Raw genomic sequence first — 22,031 nt, forward strand, 5'->3', positions numbered from 1 at the left:
GGTGAAAGCTATGATCTTTTATTGATGTCGCTTGTTAAATTCACTTCAATCAGTGTATATGAAGGGGAGGAGACATGTTAAAGAAATCATTTTAAACATAACAGGTGGAAAGCTAAGTCCTAGTCAACCTCTCGCTCAGCAAAGATGGAGGAGAAAAGGACAGGATAATAGGAGAGGAGGCCACTATATCCTATTGAGATGCAGCCGGTATTATTTTCTGCTGTTGTTGTTGATTCCTGGTTTACATTAGGAGAGGAGAGTGAACTACCTGATCGCTGTGTTTAGCTGCTTTTCATCAAAACCATTAAACCCGTGCAGCACTAACACCGTCAAAGCGTGATTCATAGAAACTGAAGAAACATTGTGGTTAATAGAGTTAAATCATTATAGAGCAGGTTTTAACACTTTTTTTAACCTTAAGCTGTCATTTATGTTTGTGCATGTGGCTGGAAGTGTGTGTGTGTGCGCGCGCCTTGGGGTCCGTGTGTGCATGTGTGGATTGGTTGGTTCTTCTATCCTTGTGGGGACCTAAAATCACGAGGACAAAGGCTATTTTAAATTGAGGGTTAGGGAAAATAGGACTTTGAATGGAAATTAATTTTAGGTCCCTACGAGGATAGAACATAACGTGTGTGCATGCGTGTCTGTGTGGGTGTATTCACAGCAGCTCAGATGGCCACACTGTTCTCGATGCGGTCGGGGGACATGTAGTCGTAGGGCAGCTCCAGCTTCTTGTTCCTGTCTGTGATCTCATCAGAAATGGCCCTGAGCTCGGCCTGCACCTTCTCCACCAGCCTGTGAGGAGCGCCACTGCTGAACACAGGCTCACGATACTGACACAGAGGCACCTAGGAGAGGAAAGAAGAGATGGATGTAAAAGACAAGATTTTAGCAGATAAGAGACGATACTGACACAGAGGCACCTAGGAGACGAAAGAAGAGATGGATGTAAAAGACAAGATTTTAGCAGATAAGAGACACAAGATTATGCAATAACAACAAATAATCTGCTCTCAAATGAGTTGTCAGTACTTCAAATGCAAAAGTCCACAGACCCACTCCAAAATACTTTGAGCCATCTACGACTCAGTGGGTTTTGTCCAATGTGTCCGGGCCTACGCATTGCCACAGTCATACCCTGTATCTAGTTTTGTCCCATGGAATTAATATTGTGGATCTAAAATGTTTTTCTTCATTATCCTGCACTATCGGACCACCATTTTATTACTTTTGCAATCGCAACAAATAATCTGCTCAGACCCCAACCAAGGATGATCAAAAGCCATGCTATAAATTCTTGGACAACCCAACGATTCCTAGATGCCCTTCCAGACTTCCTCCACCTACCCAAGGACGTTGGAGTACAAAAATCTGTTAACCACCTAACTGAGGATCCAAATTTAACCTTGCGTAATACCCTAGATGCAGTCGCACTTATAAAAACAAAAAACATTTGTTAAAGAAATGAGCTCCTTGGCAAATACTAGAGCCCGCAAGCAAGCTTCCAGAATATTGGAACTGAAATGGTGCTCCACCAAACTGGAAGTCTTCCAACTAGCTTGGAAAGACAACTCCGTGCAGTATCTAAGAGCCCTCACTGCTGTTCGATCAGCCTACTTCTCCAACCGAATTGAGGAGAATAGAAATACAAATTGTGTTTTTGATTCTGTCGCAAAGCTAAATAAAAAGGAGCATTCCCCAAGGGAGTATGGCCTTCATTTCAGCAATGTTGAATTCATGAACTTTGACGAAAAGATCATGATCATTAGAAAGCAAATTACAGACTCCTTGAATCTGCGTAATTGAGTTGGCCTGAGTCTTCACAGAACTGCCAGAACCTAGGATCAATGGAGACACTCAAGTTCTTTGACACATTCAAAAAAGTAGTCATGGCCTCTAAACCTTCCAGCTGCCTACTGGACCCTAATTCCAACTAAACTACTGAAAGAGCTACTTCCTGTGCTTGGCCCTCCTATGTTGAACATATTAAAAAGCTCCGTATCCTCCGGATGTGTACCAAATTCATTAAAAGTGGCAGTAATAAAGCCTCTCCTGAAAAAATCAAACCTTGACCTGGAAAATGTAAACTCTTTTCCTATACAGTGGCAAGAAAAAGTATGTGAACCCTTTGGAAATATCTGGATTTCTGCATAAATTGGTCATAAAATTTGATCTGATCTTCATCCAGGTCACAACAATAGACAAACACAGTCTGCTTAAACTAATAACACACAATTATACGTTTTCATGTATTTATTGAACACACAGTGTAAACATTCACAGTGCAGGGTAGGAAAAGTATGTGAACCTTTAGATTTAATAACTGGTTGACCCTCCTTTTGGCAGCAATAACCTCAACCAAACATTTTCTGTAGTTGCTGATCAGACCTGCACAATGGTCAGTAAGAGTTTTGGACCATTCCTCTTTTCAAAACTGTTTCAGTTCAGCAATATTCTTGGGATGTCTGGTGTGAACTGCTCTCTTGAGGTCATACCACAGCATCTCAATCGGGTTGAGGTCAGGACTCTGACTGGGCCACTACAGAAGGCGCATTTTCTTCTGTTGAAGCCATTCTGTTGTTGATTTACTTCTGTGTTTTGGGTCGTTGTCCTGTTGCATCACCCAACTTCTGTTGAGCTTCAATTGGCGGACAGATAGCCTAACATTCCCCTGCAAAATGTCTTGATAAACTTGGGAATACATTTTTCTGTTGATAATAGCAACCTGAGGTAGCAAAGCAACCCCAAACCACGATGCTCACTCCACCATACTTTACATTTGGGATGGGATTTTTTTCCTCCACACATAGTGTTGTGTGTTCCTTCCAAAACAACCCAACTGTAGTTTCATCTGTCCACAGAATATTTTGCCCGTAGCGCTGTGGAACATCGAGGTGCACTTTTGCAAATTTCAGACATGTAGCAATGTTTTTTTTGACAGCAGTGGTTTCTTCCGTGGTGTCCTCCCATGAACACCATTCTTGTTTAGTGTTTTACATATCGTAGACTCGTCAACAGAGATGTTAGCATGTTCCAAAGATTTCTGTAAGTCTTTAGCTGACACTCTAGGATTCTTCTTAACCTCATTGAGCATTCTGTGCTGTGCTCTTGCAGTTATCTTTGCAGGACGGCCACTCCTAGGGAGTGTAGCAACAGTGCTGAACTTTCTCCATTTATAGACAAGAAGACAAATGTATTACCGTGGACTGATGAACATCAAGGCTTTTAGAGATACTTTTGTAACCCTTTCCAGCTTTATGCAAGTCAACAATTCTTAATCTTAGGTCTTCTGAGATCTCTTTTGTTCGAGGCATGGGTCACATCAGGCAATGCTTCTTGTGAATAGCAAACTCAAATTTTGTGAGTGTTTTTTATAGGGCAAGGCAGCTCTAACCAACATCTCCAATCTCGTCTCATTGATTGGACTCCAGGTTAGCTGACTCCTGACTCCAATTAGCTTTTGGAGAAGTCATTAGACTAGGGGTTCACATACTTTTCCCAACCTACACTGTGAATGTTTAAATTCTGTATTCAAGAAAAAATACAATAATTTGTGTGTTATTAGTTTAAGCACACTATGTTTGTCTATTGTTGTGACTTAGATGAAGATCAGATAAAAATTTGATGACCAATTTATGCAGAAATCCATGTAATTCCAAAGGGTTCACATACTTTTTCTTGCCACTGTATCCCATTCCCCTCAAAATGTTTTCAAAAAGCTGTTGTGCAGCACCATATGCCTTCCTGAAGACAAATAATGTATACGAAACACTCCAGTCTGGTTTTAGACCCCATCATAGTACTGAGACTGCACCCGTGAAGGTGGTAAATGACCTTTTAATGGCGTCAGACCAAGGCTCTGCATCTGTCCTCGTGCTCCGAGACCTTATTCCCGCTTTTGACACCAACGATCACCACATTCTTTTGGAGAGATTGGAAACCCTAATTGGTCTACACGGACAAGTTCTTGCCTGGTTTAGATCTTATCTGTCGGAAAGATATCAGTTCGTCTCTGTGGATGGTTTGTCCTCTGACAAATCAATTGTACGTTTTGGTGTTCCCCAAGGTTCCGTTTTAGGACAACTATTGTTTTCATTATATATTCTACCTCTTGGTGATGTCATTCGGAAATACAATGTCAACTTTCACTGCTATGCGGCTGACACACAAATGTATATTTTGATGAAACATGGTGAAGCCCCAAAATTGCCTACCCTGGAAGCCTGTGTTTCAGACATAAGGAAGTGGATGGCGGCAAATGTTTTAGATTTAAACTCGGACAAAACGGAGATGCTAGTTCTAGGTCCCAAGAAACAAAGAGATCTGCTGTTTTGATCTGTGAAGGACCTCAATGTTACTATGGACCCTGATCTCTCTTGACGAACATATCAAGACGGCAGCTTTTTTCCATCTTCGTAACATTGCAAAAATCTAAAACTTTTTGTCCAAAACGGATGCAGAAAAGCTCATCCATGCTTTTGTCACTTCTAGATTAGACTACTGCAATGCTCTACTCTCCGGCTACCCAGATAAAGCACAAAATAAACTTCAGTTAGTGCTAATTACAGCTGCTAGAATCTAGAATCTTGACTGGAACCAAAAATGTAATCATATTACTCTAGTGCTAGCCCCTGCCGTACATACCTACACATTCGCTATGGTCACAAGACTCAGACCTCCTTATTGTCCCTAGAATTTCTAAGCAAACAGCTAGAGGGGCTTTCTCCTATAGAGCTCCATTTTTATGGAATGGTCTGCCTATCCATGTGAGAGACGCAGACTCTGTCTCAACCTTTTAAGTCTTTACTGAAGACTTATCTCTTCAGTAGGTCCTAGGATTGAGTGTAGTCTGGCCACGGGGTGCGAAGGTGAACGGCAAGGCACTGGAATGACGAACCGCCCTTGTTGTCTCTGCCTGGCCGGGTCCCCTCTCACCACTGGGATTCTCTGCTTCTGACCCGATTACGGAGGCGGAATCACTGGCTTACTAGTGCTCTTCCATGCCGTCCCTTTGAGGGGTGTGTCATGTCGTGCCAGTCTTTTTTCCACTATACTCGACTTGGGTGGGTTGAGTCACTGACGCAATCTTCCTGTCCCGTCTTGCCTACCCTCAGGCACGTGCGGTGGAGAAGATCTTCGTGGGCTATACTCAGCCTTGTGTCAGGGTAGTAAGTTCGTGGTCTGTTTATCTCTAGGTGTGTGTGGGGGCAGGGGTTATATCCCACCCAAAGTGCACCCTCTACCCTCTGGGATTATTATTTGACCCTGCTGGCAATCTATGAACATTTGAACATCTTGAATAACGATCTGGCCTTAATGGCCACCCCTCAGAGCCTGGTTCCTCTCTAGGTTTCTTTCTAGGTTCCTGCCTTTCTAGGGAGTTTTACTTAGCCACCGTGCTTCTACATCTGCATTACTAGCAGCTTGGGGTTTTGGGCTGGGTTTCTGTATAAGCACATTGAGACATCTGCTGATGTAAAAAGGGCGTTATAAATAAATGAAATTGATGAAGATGTGTGTGTATTGTACATACAGCGCCTTCGGAAACTATTCAGACCCTTTGAGTTTTTCCACATTTTATTACGTTATAGCCTTATTCTAAAATGTACTAAATAATTATTTTTCTTCATCAATCTACACACAATAGCCCATAATGACAAAGCAAAAACAGATTTCAATACATTTTTGCTAATTTATTAAATATAAAAAACAGAAATACCTTATTTAAGTATAAGCATTCAGTATAAGTATTCAGACCCTTTGCTATTAGACTCGAAATTGAGCTCAGGACAATCCTGTTTCCATTGATCATCCTTGAAATGTTTCTACAACTTGATTGGAGTCCACTGCTGGTAAATTCAATTGATTGGACATGATTTGGAAAGGCACACACCTGTCTATTTAAGGTCCCACAGTTGACGATGCATGTCAGAGTAAAAACCAAGCCATGAGGTCAAAGGAATTGTCTGTAGAGCTCCGAGACAGGTTTGTGTCGAGGCACAGATATGTACCAAAAGATTTTTGCAGCATTGAAGGTCCCCAAGAAGGTCCCCAAGAACACAGTGGCCTCCATTATTCTTAAATGAAAGAAGTTTGGAACCACCAAGAATCTTCCTAGAGCTGGCTGCCCGGCCAAACTGAGCAATATGGGGAGAAAGGCCTTGGTCAGGGAGGTGACCAAGAACCCGATGATCACTCTGAGAGAGCTACAGTTCCTCTGTGGAGATGGGAGAACATTCCAGAAGGACAACCATTTCTGCAGCACTCCACCAATCAGGCCTTTATGGTAGAGTGGCCAGACGGAAGCCATTCCTCAGTAAAAGGCACATGACAGCCCGTTTGGAGTTTGCCAAAGGCACCTAAAAACTTTCAGACCATGGGAAACAAGATTCCCTGGTCTGATGAAACCAAGATTGAACTCTTTGGCCAGCATTCCAAGCGTCACGTCTGGAGGAAACCTGGCACCATCCCTACGGTGAAGCATGGTGGTGGTAGCATCTTTCTGTGGGGATGTTTTTCAGGGGCAGGGACTGGGAGACTAGTCCGGATCGAGGGAAAGATGGACGAAGTAAAGTACAGAGCGATCCTTGATGAAAACCTGCTTCAGAGCGTTCAGGACCTCAGACTTCCAACAGGACAACGACCCTAAGCACAGAGCCAAGACAACGTAGGAGTGGCTTCAGGACAAGTCTCTGAATGTCCTTGAGTGGCCCAGCCAGAGCCCGGACTTGGACCCGATCGAACATCTCCGGAGAGACCTGAAAATAGCTGTGCAGCGACGATCCCCATCCAACCTGACAGAACTTCAGAGGATCTGCAGAGAAAAATGGGAAAAACTCCCCAAATGCAGGTGTGCCAAGCTTGTAGCGTCATACCCAAGAAGACTTGAGGCTTTAATCGCTGCCAAAGGTGCTTTAACAAAGTACTGAGTAATGGGTCTGAATACTTATGTAAATGTGATATTTCCGGGGTTTTTTTATACATTTGCAAAAATTTCTAAAAAACAGTTTTTGCTTTGTCATTATGGGGTATTGTGTGTAGATTGATGAGGGAAAAATACAATTGAATCAATTTTAGAATAAGGCTGTAACGTAACAAAATGTGGAAAAGGTCAAGGGGTCTGAATAATTTCCGAATGCACTGTAGTCTGCAGCGGGCTGGGACAGTAGGGGCAGAGTAATGAGGAGGCTGCAGGTGGAGTTGGTGTACGGGAGGATGGAGAGACATCTTGTGATAAGAGACATAAGATGATATTGGAGTGGACTGGGTGAAGTTCAGAGTGATAGAGGGTATTTGGATCGTACATAGTCAGTATTGGGCTGGGACATCAGTCATCAGAAACTGTGTGTGTGTGTGTCTTACGTAGTCGGCAGAAGGCTGGGACAGTAGGAACAGAGTGATGAGGAGGTTGCAGGTGGAGTTGACGTCCGGGAGGATGGAGAGAATCTCGTCTTCCGTCAACATGCCTTTGGTCTGGGGAGGGGGGTGCATCATGGAGGCTGGGCAGTTGGGCATCCACAGGTCAAAATCCACCTGGAGGGAACAAGAACGGGAATCGGTAACACCTAGTTTGTGTCACAAATGATACCATATTTCCTTTAGAGCACACTACTTTTGACCAGAGCCCATACAGTATGTGTCTTAAGTGAAGATTTGGACCTACGTACTGTATTGATTGATGGGTACAGTTTATTGGTTAATCATGTTGAGGGGTTAATTACCTGAGAGAAGTTGACAGCAGCGTGCAGCGCAGAGCAGCAGTATATAACCATGGTAACAAACTGAGAGAGTTCTGGTTTGGTTTGGAATGACTGTGGGCAACCTGAGGGAACCAGGAGGGGGAACAATGTAGTCAGTTAGTTATATAGTCAGTTCATTTCAGTTGACAATCAAAAAATGCACAGCCATAGACTTTGAGAAACCACTTCTCATGTACGCAGTCGGCGTTTCAATTAATCCCAAAGGTGTTTGATGGGGTTGAGGTCAGGGCTCTGTGCAGGCCAATCAAGTTCTTCCACATCGATCTTGACAAACCATTTCTGTATGGACCTCGTTTTGTGCACAGGGGAATTGTCATGCTGAAACAGGAAAAGGCCTTCCCCAAACTGTTGCCACAAAGTTGGTAGCACAGCATCGTCTTGAATGTCATTGTGTGCTGTAGCGTTAAGATTTCCCTTCACTGGAACTAAAGGGCCTAGCCCGAACCATGAAAAACAGCCGCAGACCATTTTTCCTCCTCCACCAAACGTTACAGTTGGCACTATGGTAGCGTTCTCCTGCCATCCGCCAAACCCAGACTCGTCCGTAAAATTGCCAGATGGTGAAGCGTGATTCATCATTCCACAGAACCCATTTCCACTGCTCCAGAGTCCAATGGCGGTGAGCGTTTACACCACTCCAGCCGACGCTTGGCATTTCACATTGTGATCTTAGGCTTGTGTGTGGCTGCCAAACCCATATCATGAAGTTCCTGACGAACAGTTCTTGTGCTGATGTTGCTTACAGAGGCAGTTTGGAACTCGGTAGTGAGTGTTGCAACCAAGGACAGACTTTTACGCGCTATACGCTTCAGCACTCGGCTGTCCCGTTCTGTGAGCTTATGTGGCCTACCACTTTGTGGCTGAGCCGTTGTTGCTCCTGGATGTTTCCACTTCACAATAACAGCACTTACAGTTGACTGGGGCAGCTCTAACAGGGCAGAAATGTGACTAACTGGCTTGTTGGAAAGGTGGCATCCTATGACGGTGCAACGTTGAAAGTCACTGAGCTTTTCAGTAAGGCCAGTCTACTGCCAATGTTTGTATATGGAGATTGCATGGTTGTGTGCTCAATTTTATACACCTGTCAGCAAGGGGTGTAGCTGAAATAGCTGAATCCCCTAATTTGAAGGGGTGTCCACGTACTTGTGTGTGCGTGTGTGAGTGTGAGTGTGAGTGTGTGTGTGTGTGTGTGTGTGTGTGTGTGTGTGTGTGTGTGTGTGTGTGTGTGTGTGTGTGTGTGTGTGTGTGTGTGTGTGTATATATATAGTGTAAATTATTGAACAGTACCTTTTACTTTTTTATTGAACAGTAAGTTTCACATAGGGTGTTATTGGTAGAACACACACACCGACCTGAGTGAGGGAGCTGTAGGAAGCCATGTGTGTAGATCTCAGTGATCCAGCTCTGCAGCTCAGAGTCCTGCTCCACATCCTGGTCTCCAAGGTAATACATATCCACCCAGCCACTCACAAATCTGCCACATCGTCACACAAAACACAACAGTAATGATGGTGCTTGTAAAAAGGAAGTGTGTTGTATGTGTGTGTACCTGTGCAGTGTGTGCCAGATTATGAGAATTGATATCACAGCTGTAAATTAATTGTGTGCATGACTGTATTTCTGTGTGTGTGTGTGTGCGTGTGAGTGCATGGGTGTGTACCTGTGCAGTGCGTTCAACACTCGCAGTGCATCGTGTGCGTAGTAGCTGTGTGTGTGTGTGTGCATGCCTGCGTGAATATGTGTACCTGTGCAGTGCGTTCCACACTCGCAGTGCGTCATGTGCATAGTAGCAGTGTTTGAGTGTGTGTATCCCTCTGTCTGCCAGGTCATCAGGGACACAAAGGGAGCGGTAACGCAGGCGCTCTGTGGCTCGAGACAACAGTACAGGCAACGCCTCCAGACCACAGCCTACGTTCTGACACACAACAGGAACATGCAATTTTGTGGTTATAAACTAGCAAACATTTATAGGCATATGTACAAAGAAAATGTGTGTACTAAAACATTGCAACTCACACAAACATTTCAAGACACACGATCATACCTTGTCAAACACTCCGTTGGCAGCCAGTAGAGAGGCCCTGGCTTGGATGTTGATCTGTAGTGTGGTTTTTATGTGAGGCATCAACAACTGCAACAATAATAATAATAATAACAACAGTCAGATTCTGGCTCATGGCAGCTCTATAAATTTCAATTCCAACTGCAAGGTACTAGAGAAACAGATGTGAGCTCACAAGACTTCTGGATGGTTCAGGAGGTTAACTAAACTTTCACCTACGCAGCCTGGTCTATACGTAACAAGTAAACGTAAATCCGGGACACTCAAATTAGTATGATATGTTACGTTTGGTATGTTTATGTAGGATTGAAGGTTATTTAAGGCAAAACGAAAGGAGGTTGTTTGTTCGGGGTGGATGGGTGGGCGTATAACACAAATGTCTAGCAACCCAGAAGTTGCATGTTCAAGTCTCATCATGGACAATTTTAGCAACTTTGCAAATGCTTACTACTTTTTAGCTGTTTGATAACTACTTAGCATGTCAGCTAACCCTTCCCCTAACCTTAACCCAGGTAATGTTAGCCACCTAGCTAATGTTAGCGTTAGACACCCTGCTACCTAGCTAACTTTAGCCACAACAAATTGGAATTCATAACCAGTAGAGGCTGGTGGGAGGAGCTATAGGAGGACGGACTCATTGTAATGGCTGAAATGGAACGGAGTCAAACGTGGTTTCCATATGTTTGGCGTGTTTTTCGTTCCATTAATTCCATTCCAGCCATTACAATGAGCCTGTCCTCCTATAACTCCAACCACCAGCCTCCACTGTTCGTAACATATCATAACTATTGCAAATTTGTAACATATTGTACGAATTGCAATTCGTAACATATCATACTAAATGGAGGGAGACATATTTACGTTTACTATGTTACATCTAAACATCCAGGTTGCAGCATGTTTCACCGATCTACTGAGTGGTGGTGTACTTATTAGAACTTTACCTGTTGTATTTACTATTTACCTGTTTATTACATACTATTTACCTGGTGTAGAGGGTGTACTTCTGGCAGCTGCCTGAGGGTTGCAGTGCAACACACCTCTCCCAGCAGGTGGGTTCTGAGGAAGTGAGAGGAAAGCTGGTGGCACTGGAAGTCTGAGCAGCGCACCCAGGTCTTAGCCAACAGCCAATCAGGGCCAGGGTCAGAGGGCAGGAACACTGGGTTCTGAGGACCAGGGGCCTGCTGCAGCTGTGTGTATAATTAGTGGTACAATAGTTTCAGAATTGTACATTTTTGTAGTAGCAGTAACAGTAGTAGTAGTAGTACTAGTAGAATCAAACTAGTAATAGCATCCCCCTCTGGGTTAATAAAGTGATCTACTTTATTACTGCCTGTCAGTATGTACATTACCAGTCAAAAGTTTAGACACACCTACTCATTCCAGAGTTCTTCTTTATTTTTACTATTTTCTACGTTGTATAATAATAGTGAAGACATCAAAAAACTATGAAATAACACATGGAATCATGTAGTAACCAAAAAAGTGTTAAACAAATCAAAATATATTTTACATTTTAGATTCTTCAAAGTAGCCACCCTTGATGACAGCTTTGCACACTCTTGGCATTCTCTCAACCAGCTTCATGAAGCATTTCAGTTGACAGGTGTGCCTTGTTAGAAGTTAATTTGTGGAATTTCTTTCCTTAATGCATTTGAGCCAATCAGTTGTGTTGTGACAAGGTAGGGGTGGTATATATATGATATCCCTATTTGGTAAAAGACCAAGTCCATATTATGGCAAGAACAGCTCAAATAAGCAAAAAGAAACGACAGTCCATCATTACATTAAGACATGAAAGTCAGTCAATCCGGAAAATTTCAAGAACTTTGAAAGTTTCTTCAAGTGCTGTGATGAAACTGGCTCTCATGAGAACCGCCACAGGAAAGGAACACCCAGAGTTACCTCTGCTTTTTACATTTTTTAAGCTTTATTTAACTAGGCAAGTCAGTTAAGAACAAATTCTTATTTACAATGACCCCGGCCAAACCCTAACCCGGACGACGCTGGGCCAATTGTGCGACGCCCTATGGGACTCCTAATCATGGCCGGTTGTGATAACAGCCTGGAATCGAACCAGGGTCTGTAATTGATTCTAATACTACTGCTGCCTCGCACTGAGATCCAGTGCCTTAGACCGCTGCGCCACTCGGGAGTCCAAGACAGCTGCTGCAGAGGATAAGTTCATTACCAGCCTCAGAAGTTGCAGCCCAAATAAATGCTTCACAGAGTTCAAGTAACGGACACATCTCTGTTCAGAGGAGACTGCGTGAATCAGGCCTTCATGGTAGAATTGCTGCAAAGAGACCACTACTAAAGGACACCAATAAGAAAAAAAATTGCTTGGGCCAAGAAACACCAGCAATAGACAGACCGCTGGAGTCCAAATTTGACATTTTTGGTTCAAACCGCTGTGGCTTTGTGAGACTCAGAGTAGATGAACGGATGATCTCTGCATGTTCCCACTGTGAAACGTGGGGGTGCTTTGCTGGTGACACTGTCAGTGATTTATTTAGAATTCAAGGCACACTTAACCAGCATGGCTACCTCAGCATTCTGCAGCGATACGCCATCCCATCTGGTTTGCGCTTTGTGAGACTTTCATTTGTTTTTCAACAGGACAATGACCCAACACACCTCCATGCTGTGTAAGGGCTATTTGACCAAGAAGGAGAGTGATGGAGTGCTGCATCAGAGGACCTGGTGTCCACAATCACCCTACCTCAACCCAATTGAGATGGTTTGGGATGAGTTGGACCGCAGAGTGAAGGAAAAGCATCCAACAAGTGCTCAGCATATGTGGGAACTTCTTCAAGACTGTTGGAAAAGCATTCCAGGTGAAGCTGGTTGAGAGAATGCTAAGAGTGTGCAAAGGTGTCATCGAGGCATAGGGTAGCTACTTTGAAGAATCTAAAATACAAAAAATATTTTGATTTGTTTACCACTTTTTTGATTACTACATGATTCCATATGTGTTATTTCATAGTTTTGATGTCTTCACTATTATTCTACAATGTAGAAAATAGTAAAAATAAATAAAAACTCTGGAATTAGTAGGTCTGTCCAACCTTTGACTGGTACTGTATGTATGTATGTATGTATTTATGCCAGCCAGCCAGCCAAAGACATGATTGGACCGGACTCACTTGGATGGCGATGGGTTTGAGCTCCCCCTGCTGGTTGAGGTGCAGAAGGACTAGCGGGGCGGCGAGAAACTGCTGCTTCCCATTGATCACGTTGGCCGGGACACCTTCCAACATCTCGTAGTCCAGCAGGAAAATAGACCCTCTCTGCCGTGAACGCACAAAGGTGAAGTTTGAAGTTTCACACAGTGCAAACCCAACACACACCTGTGTGGTCCAGTGGTTGCTGCCGCTGACCCCGATACACGTATGCCAGAGTCAGCATGTGGTCAAATACAGCCCACTGCCCTTTGACTGTCGCGTTCCATCTTTCCAGAGCTTTGCAATCTCTTCAATAAAAGCTCAAAATAAAAAAAAAACACTCACCAGCAGACATAGACACACACACACACCTCTAGCTCCTGTTCCAGTGAGGATCCGTCAGGAAGGAAGGGGCAGAGAATGTCAGAGTTGATTGACAGGTTGGGAGGGAGGAGGCGTGTCTGTCGCACCATGAGAGGGTTACAGCCGTTCAAACACTGGTAGCCAAAGAACCAGTCCTCAGCCCAATGGGCCTGCACATACTCTTCAAGAGAGGGGGAGGGAGAGAAAAGAGAAGGAAATCAAGGGTTGGGGGGTTAAAGAGAGAGAAAGGACAGACAGTGAGAATTGGCGTGTGTGTGCGTGTGCGTGTGTGTGTGTGTGTATGACATACTAGCGACAGTATTCTGGCTCCCATTGTGGCTGAACATGGTCTCCAGCTCAGTAAAGCTACTCCAGGATTCAGCTCTCTCAGCAAAACCCCTTAGATACTGCAGATTGATGCCTGGGCTGAGAGGACAAATACAATGTGAAGGGGAAGACCAAATGTTGAGGTGAGGACAAACAGAATGTGGATGGCAGACAGAATGTGGAGGGCAAATAGAATGTGGAGGGCAGACAAAACGTTGAGAGCAAAGGGCTGACCTCTGGCGTGTGTAGCTGAGGTTTGGTCCCAGTTCCTTCAGACTGGTCATGTCCACACAGTGAGGGACCCCCTCAGCAAACGTCCTCCACCTACAGGGCAGACCACCACATGACATCAAACTATTGGTACTAAAGGCAAACTCACTTGACTCGTGTAAGAGTGGCTTTGTGTGAATGAGCCTTAATGTTCTACCTTCACACCTCCATAATGCTAACACCGATTTTAGAACGTTATTAACACTAAACCCAGTGAGCACCGACTGACGCAAGACCTCCATGGGTTTTGAAAAGTGGGGCGGCAGGTAGCCTAGTGGTTAGAGTGTTGGGCCAGTAGCTGAAAGGTTGCTGGATCGAATCCCTGAGCTGACAAGGTAAAAATATGTTGTCCTGCCCCTGAACAAGGCAGTTAACCTACTGTTCCGCGATAGGCCGTCATTGTAAATAAGAATTTGTTCTAAACTGACTTGCCTAGTTAAATAAAGTTTTAAAAAATGTGGTTGAACTTTGGTCAGTCTGCCCTGGCATTGATTTCAACATCCACAGTGATTTTGGTCAGGTCCAAACCGGCCTTGATTTGGCCCTAACTTGGTTCAGATGTGGTCTGGTCCAGACCAGCCTTGATTTGGCCCCCCCAAAAATCAGATGTGGTCCGGTCCAGACCAGCCTTGATTTGGCTCAAAGAAAAATCTGATTTGGTCCGGTCTGGACCAGCCTCGATTTGGACGAAGATTTGTTCCGATTTGGTTCCGACCTGCCTTGATTTGGCCCAAGCATAGACTTATCCCACTGAGCACACCACACGTAATTTCAACATGGAAATGTGGGTAATATTTGATTGAGACGTTGATCAATGACATTTCAACCTTTATTCACCCACTCAAAAAGGACTGCCAGAAGTTTGTTATCACTATGCTTTCAACCATCTAAAGCACAACCAAATTCCAATGAAAAACTATGTCTGATCTTTAGTTTAGTTGTTATCTGAATGTGTTATCATTGCGCTTTCAACGATTTAAAAGGACAACATACAATGTCAGATATTTTGTATTTATACAACAACTTAATGTGTTATGACTTGCAGTTGAAATTACATTTAAAGTGCATGGTACAAGTGATCAATGCTGTTCGAGATTCTGTGTAGATTATTATAGCAATTGTGAATATTTCCACAGACCTGCGACCTTTGCACACTATGGTGAACATGCACACTTTCTACGATTACATAAGAAGACATTTATAGTTAAAGTAACCTCAATGTACAGTGCATTCAGAATGTATTCAGACCTTCTAACTTTTTACATTACACACAATACCCCATAATGACCAAGCGAAAACAGGTTTAGATTTTTAGCAAATTTATAAAAAATAAAAAACAGAAATACCTTATTTACATAAGTATTCAGACCCTTTGCCTTGACACTTGAAATTGAGCTCAGGTGCATCCTGTTTCCATTGATCATACTTGAGATGTTTCTACAATTTGATTGGAGTTCACCTTAGGTAAATTGATTGGACATCATTTGGAAAGGCACACACCTGTTTACATAAGGTCCCACAGTTGACAGTGCAAAAACCAAGCCATGAGGTCGAAGGAATTGTCCGTAGAGCGCGAGACAGGATTGTGTCAGGGAGGTGACCAAGAACCAGATGGTCAATCTGACAGAGCTCCAGAGGTCCTCTGTGGAGATGGGAGAACCTTCCAGAAGGACAACCATCTCTGCAGCACTCCACCAATCATGCCTTTATGGTAGAGTGGCAAGACGGGAAGCCACTCCTCAGTAAAAGGCATATGACAGCCCGCTTGGAGTTTTCCAAAAGGCACTCTCAGACCATGAGAAACAAGATTCTCTGGTCTGATGAAACCAAGATTGAACTCTTTGGCCTGCCAAGCTTGTAGCGTCATACGCAAGAAGACTCGAGGCTGTAATCTCTGTCAAAGGTGTTTCAACAAAGTACTGAGTAAAGGGTCTGAATACTTTTCATGTTTAACAAATTTGGCAAAAATTCCCAAAATGTGTTTTTGCTTTGTCATTATGGGTTATTGTGTGTAGATTGATGAGTGAAAAAAACAATTTAATCAATTTTAGAATAAGGCTGTAAAATAAGAATATGTTGAAAAAGTCAAGCGGTCTGAATACTTTCCGAATGCACTGTAAATACTGTATGTCTGGGTTTGATTAGATCAGCATGAACATTAAAATCTGATGCAATCTGAGCCTGATGAGCCATATATTAAATACATTTTATGAGCCCTACATTAACGACATTTAAAGAGCCCAAGCCCAAAAAAGCCCAAATGAATGTGCCGTTATCCAATACATTTTCTGTATGATATAGGCTACTGTACATTACACAAGACAGAAAAACATAAAAGCCCATAGATGTAGCTAGCTATATGTTCTCTTAGGTAAATACGTGAAACCAGCTCCAGTAGGCAAATATTTTTTAGTGTGAACTGTATTACTGTGCTGTATTGTATTATACTGTATTATATGGACTGGAATTATGCACAGTGGCAACCTGCCATTCACGGCAGAGCCCCACCTGTTTTGAGCCCCACATGTTTGTTGCCTGTTTTGCATGCTATTTTGGCATTAATACGTGTCACTAAGTTTGCAAACAATTTTGTTTTCTTGAGTAAGGCAGCTCCAAAATGCAGGTGTTTCAGCCTAGCTCAGTGCGTTCTGTGGTGGGGCAGCCAGTGGAAAATATGTGTGTGTAGGGGTTGGTAATGTTCTCTAGTTGCGTCGTGATTGGCTCAGTGTTCTGTCACTCATGAGTCACGACGTCATCGCAAAATCTATGGGGAGAGCTCGAAAATTCAAGCCGCTTGGGTGCTGCCGTAGATTTACATTAGAAGTGCACATCCAAGAATGCTCAAGGTCATTGGCCACAGATAAAATGATGGCATATCACATTATATCTACCATAGCTTTGATTGGACTGTTCATGTCAACATCATACTTTTAAAATCTTAGCTAGCAAGCTAGCAGTCATCATCATGAATCAAGTCGACAATCTACTGGCAAATCCTTTTCAATCATGTCATATGAAGAGAAATTATAGATAAAAGCTATTTGTGCTCATCGACCATTTGACAGAAACATTACACAACAAGTTGGAAATCGCAATTCAACAATGAGTGGTTTGGAAGGAATCCGTGGCTAATTGCAAGCATTGCAAAGCAATCACTAGCCTGCTATTCAATTGAGTGGGTGTGTGGTCCAAGTCTGGGTTTAAGGGTCTCTTTTCCAAGATTAAAAGGATAAACATTCAAAATTGCCCATGCTGTCAATCCAGCATGACTTTTGCCGTGCTCAAAACAACTGGAAGCTCGGAACTGGGAAATCTCAGACTTCAGTGAGTTCAAGACAACTTTAAACTCTGAAAAAAACTAGCCCCGACTGGGAAAATACGTTTTGAACGGTCATCCAACTAGGAATTGCAAGTCGGGAACTCGGGCCTCTTTCTAGAGCTCCGACCTGAAGATCACTGACGTCATGATTCAACCTTGTTTTTTTCAGAGGTCCCAGTTGTCCTGAAATCATCCTAAATGCAGAGAATGCCAGACTTTGATGACAAAGTTTGATGACAAAATTTGCCTACAAGAAGGACTGCCGCACCACCTTCCTGTTAAAGTGAGCACAGCACAACAAGGTGAGTCCAAACATTTATTGTATGCTGCTGCATAAATTATGTAATATGCCAGAGAGATATGCATATTGTCTGTAGCTAAGAAAGTAATACTAAGTGTATGTTGTGTAGTAAGCTGTTAGTAGCCTATGTGCCTCACCCTAATAATTTGGTCCCTTTCCCCCTCATAACTTAGCCTACTGTTCTGACTTGGTGGTGCACATGAAGCCTATATTCTGTTTTAGAGAAATGTCAACATTGAATATTGTAAGAGCTTTCATTGTCTGCTTATATGCCCCCTTTATTTATCCTACAGTTTTGACTTGATGTACTGGGAGAATACTGTAAGAACGGTCCATGTTCTGAATTCTGTCGCTGTACATTTCAAAAGTGCTGAACAAATAATCTGCTGAAAGCCAGGTGTAGCGGTGGTAAGGATTCACTCCATGGTGCTGAAAAGAAAGCTCTGCTGTTGGGACAGCTCTATGTAGGACCTAACAGTTGTGGGCACCGTTTGTCACCGCTATAGTGCAATTAATGCATTGTTTAGTGTAGTGTTGTGTTGTGTAGTGGCTTTGCTGGCATGCATCTAAAAAAAATGTGGGGACTTTGCACCACCAAGATTTACATGCTAAAATTGCCACTGATTACACTGGTTCAAACCATGAACCATGAACCATGAAAACGCAGAAGAGAACACGTGATTCTGGTGAAGCGCATGTGGCTAGCAAATATGATTAGAACTTTGAAATATAATAGGGACTATTGTATAATTAGTAAGCTGACAGTGCATTCGGAAAGTATTCAGACCCCTTGACTCTTTCCACATTTAGCTATGTTACAGCCTTGTTCTAAAATTGATTAAATAGTTTTTTCCCTCATCAATCTACACACAATACCTCATAATGACAAAGCAAAAACAGTTTTTTAGAAATTTTTGCAAATGTATATAAAAAAACGGAAATATCACATTTACATAAGTATTCAGAGCCTTTACTCAGTATTTTGTTGAAGCACCTTTGGCAGCGATTACAGCCTTGAGTCTTCTTGGGTATGACGCTAAAAGCTTGGCACACCTGTATTTGGGAAGTTTCTCAAATTCTTCTCTGCAGATCCTATCAAGCTCTATCAGGTTGGATGGGGAATGTCGCTGCACAGCTATTTTCAGGTCTCTCCAGAGAAAAAGTTACCATAATGAGATGATAGGTCTACATGCATTGTGAACTGCGCTCAATACTGAGATGGGCTGTCTGTCCCCACCCTGAGTCCCGATTCATCATGCAGAAGCCATAGAGAAGCCAGATTTGGACATCGCATATCATTTAACTGTTCCATTTCACGCCATGCTGTTAATATAAATAATTTATTATAATTTACCATTTTAACCAAGAATGTAAAAAAAAAATGAATGCGCAAATATTGTACGATCCAGGTGTGCCAAGCTCTTAGAGACTTACCCTGAAAGACTCAGAGCTGTAGTCGCTGCACATGATTCTAACATGTGTTGACTCAGGGGTGTGAATACTTATGTAAATGAGACATTTCTGTATTTCATTTTCAATAAATTTGCCAACATTTCTAAAAACATGTTTTCACTTTGTCCTTATCTATTGTGTGTAGATGGATAAGAACAAATATCTATTTAATCAATTTTGAATTCAGGCTGTAACACAACAAAATGTTGAATAAGTCAAGGGGTATGAATACTTTCTGAAGGCACTGTAAGTGACAGATGGGAGCGATCTCCCTTTTGCTGTTTTAATTGGAAATATAACTTTTTAATGTGTCAATGTTTTCTTTATTGACATGTAGGTGTAAGATAAATTATGTACGGTTGAAATTTGTCCATAGAAACAACTACCCAAAGAATAATTTTCAATGTGGTGACTTCAACGTCTGTAAAATATGTATTTTCAACACCCGTAAAATAAGTTTTATCAACGTCCATATGATACGTATTTCCAACGTCTTTTCAAATCCTTTTGCTCGCTGGGAAGTGCCTGGTGGTAGAGTTAGGAGATGTGTTGACAGCGAGCGAAGGAGATGTGTGGGAGAGAAAAGATGATACGAGGAGTGTTGTGTATAGTAAGAGGACTTTTGTTATGGTTTAGTTGCGATACCTGATGTGCTGCTGTTTAGTGTGCAGATCTTTGAGTCTGTGGTCCTTCAGTGTTTGCACAGTCTCTGAGTTCAACAGACACACTGAGAGAGAGAGAGAGAGAGAGAGAGAGAGAGAGAGAGAGAGAGAGAGAGAGAGAGAGAGAGAGAGAGAGAGAATATATGATTCAAATATGAAGGCTACACCACTTCCTCTTTCCATGGTAACGTTACAGTATGTAGTTCTCACAAATTGCCTAGTTCATCAGTGTGACGGAAAGAGCTCTTACTCACACTTCCTGTAATATGTGGTATGACCATGTGATTTATTTATTTTTTTAAATGTTAAAAATGTTAATTTATAAAACACTCTCACTGTCTCCATTCCGTAGCTCCACGTCACCATCTACAGACCGGAGCCACCTGCTACAAGGGAAGTGCTCTGCCCCTTGGTGCTGTAGCCCCGCCCCTTCCTCCTGTCTGTCACACAGCCTCCGGACCTCCACCCCCCTGCAGTGCCAGTCCAGGTCCGGGAAACCCGTCCGAGCCTCCAACCGTAGCCGGACCAGAACTACTCGACCCAGTGCCACCTCTGACCACACTCTGACCACACAGGCCTGGAACAGGGATAATGGGATTTTTTTTTTTAGGTAAAGCGCTTTGAAATTGCGTGAAAAGCTATCTAAAATGAAATAATGTTTTATTAGACAACACAAACTGCAGGTTAATATACAGAGAGAGGGGGGACAGAGAGAGGGGGGGGGGGGGGAGAAAGAGGAGGAAGAGCAAGGGGGAGTAAGAGAGAGATGGGGGAGCGAGAGAAAGATAGAGGGGAGCAAGGGAGACAGAGAGAACTCACTGATCCAGGTAGGAGGCGGTGCTGGTTGGCCCCAGCGTTCACTGAGATGGGCGGGGTTTCGCCACCCTCTGAGCCAATCAGAGTGAGCCGTAGGATGCTGTATGTTCCAGAGGTGGGGGCTGGTAAGGTATGGACGATCACCTGAAATTCCTCCATGGCACTGGCCATGACAGACGTACACGGACGGACACACACACAAAACCACGTATTTGCATGCACTGAGGAGAGCGGCATTCTTCTGTGTTCGATATTTGAATTGGAAATCATCAGGCCATTGCTGCATCTTGTTCATGACTTGTCAACCATGCTGACTTGACATATCACTATCGTACAATACACAATGTGCAGTACAAAAAAATGGCTAAATGCACATTCATTTCAATGATAGGCTTTGATCACGTTGATACCATAATAACAGTCCTTGTTATGAATAGGCCTATTTTACAGTTTTACAATTCATCATGTGTGGTTATGGTAAATAAATATGTAAAGGTGCACTATGCAGAAATTGCCCAATTTCAGTTTGTGACAAAATAACAAATGTATAGTGTAGAAAGTCATTGTACCATCTAAATAGCTGTGACAACTTTTCAATGACCCCAAATATTGTATTTTCAACTTTTGAAGCTGAAAGTAAAAGATGCAAAAATGAAACTTAAGAACGGGAACCGATTTAAGGCTTCTTAGACTTGCTTTCAATGAGAATGACATTGACAAAAGTTACATATTGCAGCTTTAATTTAACCTATGTATACTTATCATGACTCAATCAACAGTGCAAAGTTGCCTAATAACCCGGTGTTAAGTTCTATTCTCTAAGGGAAACTGAATAATAAGAGACACTTACCTACTGTTTTCCTATGAAGAACACAAACACAGCATACTGCAACTGCCAGTGAGTTCCTTTTCGAAAGACACTTGTTGGTCTCATAGACTAGACGTAACATAGTAAACGAAAATACGGGACATTCAAATTAGTATGATACTGAATGTTACGTTTGGTATTGGTATGGTTACATAAGACAGAAGGTTAGTTGAGGCAAAAAGAAAAGGAGGGTAGTTGGTCGGGGTGGATGGGTGGGCATATAACGCGAATGTCTAGCGACACAAAGGTTGCGTGTTCAAATCTCATCACGGACAACGTTTAGCTAATTAGCAACTTTTAAACTACTTACTACTTTTTACTTTGCAACTACTTAGCATGTTAGCTAACCCTTTAACCTAACTCCTAATCTTAAACCTAACCCCTAGCCTAGCTAATGTTATCCAAATTGGAATTTGTAACACAGAATACATTTAGCAAATTCGTAACATATTGTACATTTTGCAAATTTGTAACATATTGTACATTTCGCAAATTTGTAAAATATTATACGTTTGAAACATTTTTAATAAATCATATTAATTGTAATTCGTAAAATATCATACGAATTGGATAATGGACCTCCACAAATTAATACATACCATATGAAACGTAACATGCTAAATGGAGTGTCTCTGGGTTAAGTACAAAATAATACAAAATGCTCTGA

The 22,031-nt window shown here is 42.6% G+C and overlaps 1 protein-coding gene across 1 annotated transcript; it reads right to left on the reverse strand.

Moving 5' to 3' along the window:
- Positions 1-13: 13 nt before the first annotated feature.
- On the reverse strand, positions 14-21,403 carry zgc:152891 (uncharacterized protein LOC767741 homolog). The gene is made up of 15 exons (XM_039018108.1): positions 21,347-21,403; positions 20,500-20,659; positions 20,017-20,257; positions 19,664-19,745; positions 13,911-14,000; positions 13,660-13,775; positions 13,358-13,530; positions 12,969-13,112; positions 10,809-11,012; positions 9,805-9,891; positions 9,506-9,675; positions 9,113-9,234; positions 7,722-7,822; positions 7,363-7,533; positions 14-848 (listed from the first exon to the last, which is right to left on the reverse strand). Exons 2-15 carry the CDS (start codon positions 20,653-20,655, stop codon positions 669-671), a joined length of 2,037 nt encoding a protein of 678 aa, XP_038874036.1. The 5' UTR covers positions 20,656-20,659; positions 21,347-21,403; the 3' UTR covers positions 14-668.
- Between the last annotated feature and the right edge of the window lie 628 nt (positions 21,404-22,031).

Source organism: Salvelinus namaycush, chromosome 21 (assembly GCF_016432855.1).
Source record: "Salvelinus namaycush isolate Seneca chromosome 21, SaNama_1.0, whole genome shotgun sequence".
In the NCBI taxonomy this organism is placed as follows: domain Eukaryota; kingdom Metazoa; phylum Chordata; class Actinopteri; order Salmoniformes; family Salmonidae; genus Salvelinus; species Salvelinus namaycush.

Coding starts and splice junctions, on each gene's coding strand:
- zgc:152891 (XM_039018108.1), bottom strand. CDS start 20,655: ATGGAGGAATTTCAGGTGATCGTCCATACCTTACCAGCCCCCACCTCT. Junction 9,235..9,505: donor GTGTGGAACGCACTGCACAG/GTACACATATTC, acceptor ACGATGTGGCAG/ATTTGTGAGTGGCTGGGTGG. Junction 7,823..9,112: donor CCTACAGCTCCCTCACTCAG/GTCGGTGTGTGT, acceptor TGGTTCCCTCAG/GTTGCCCACAGTCATTCCAA.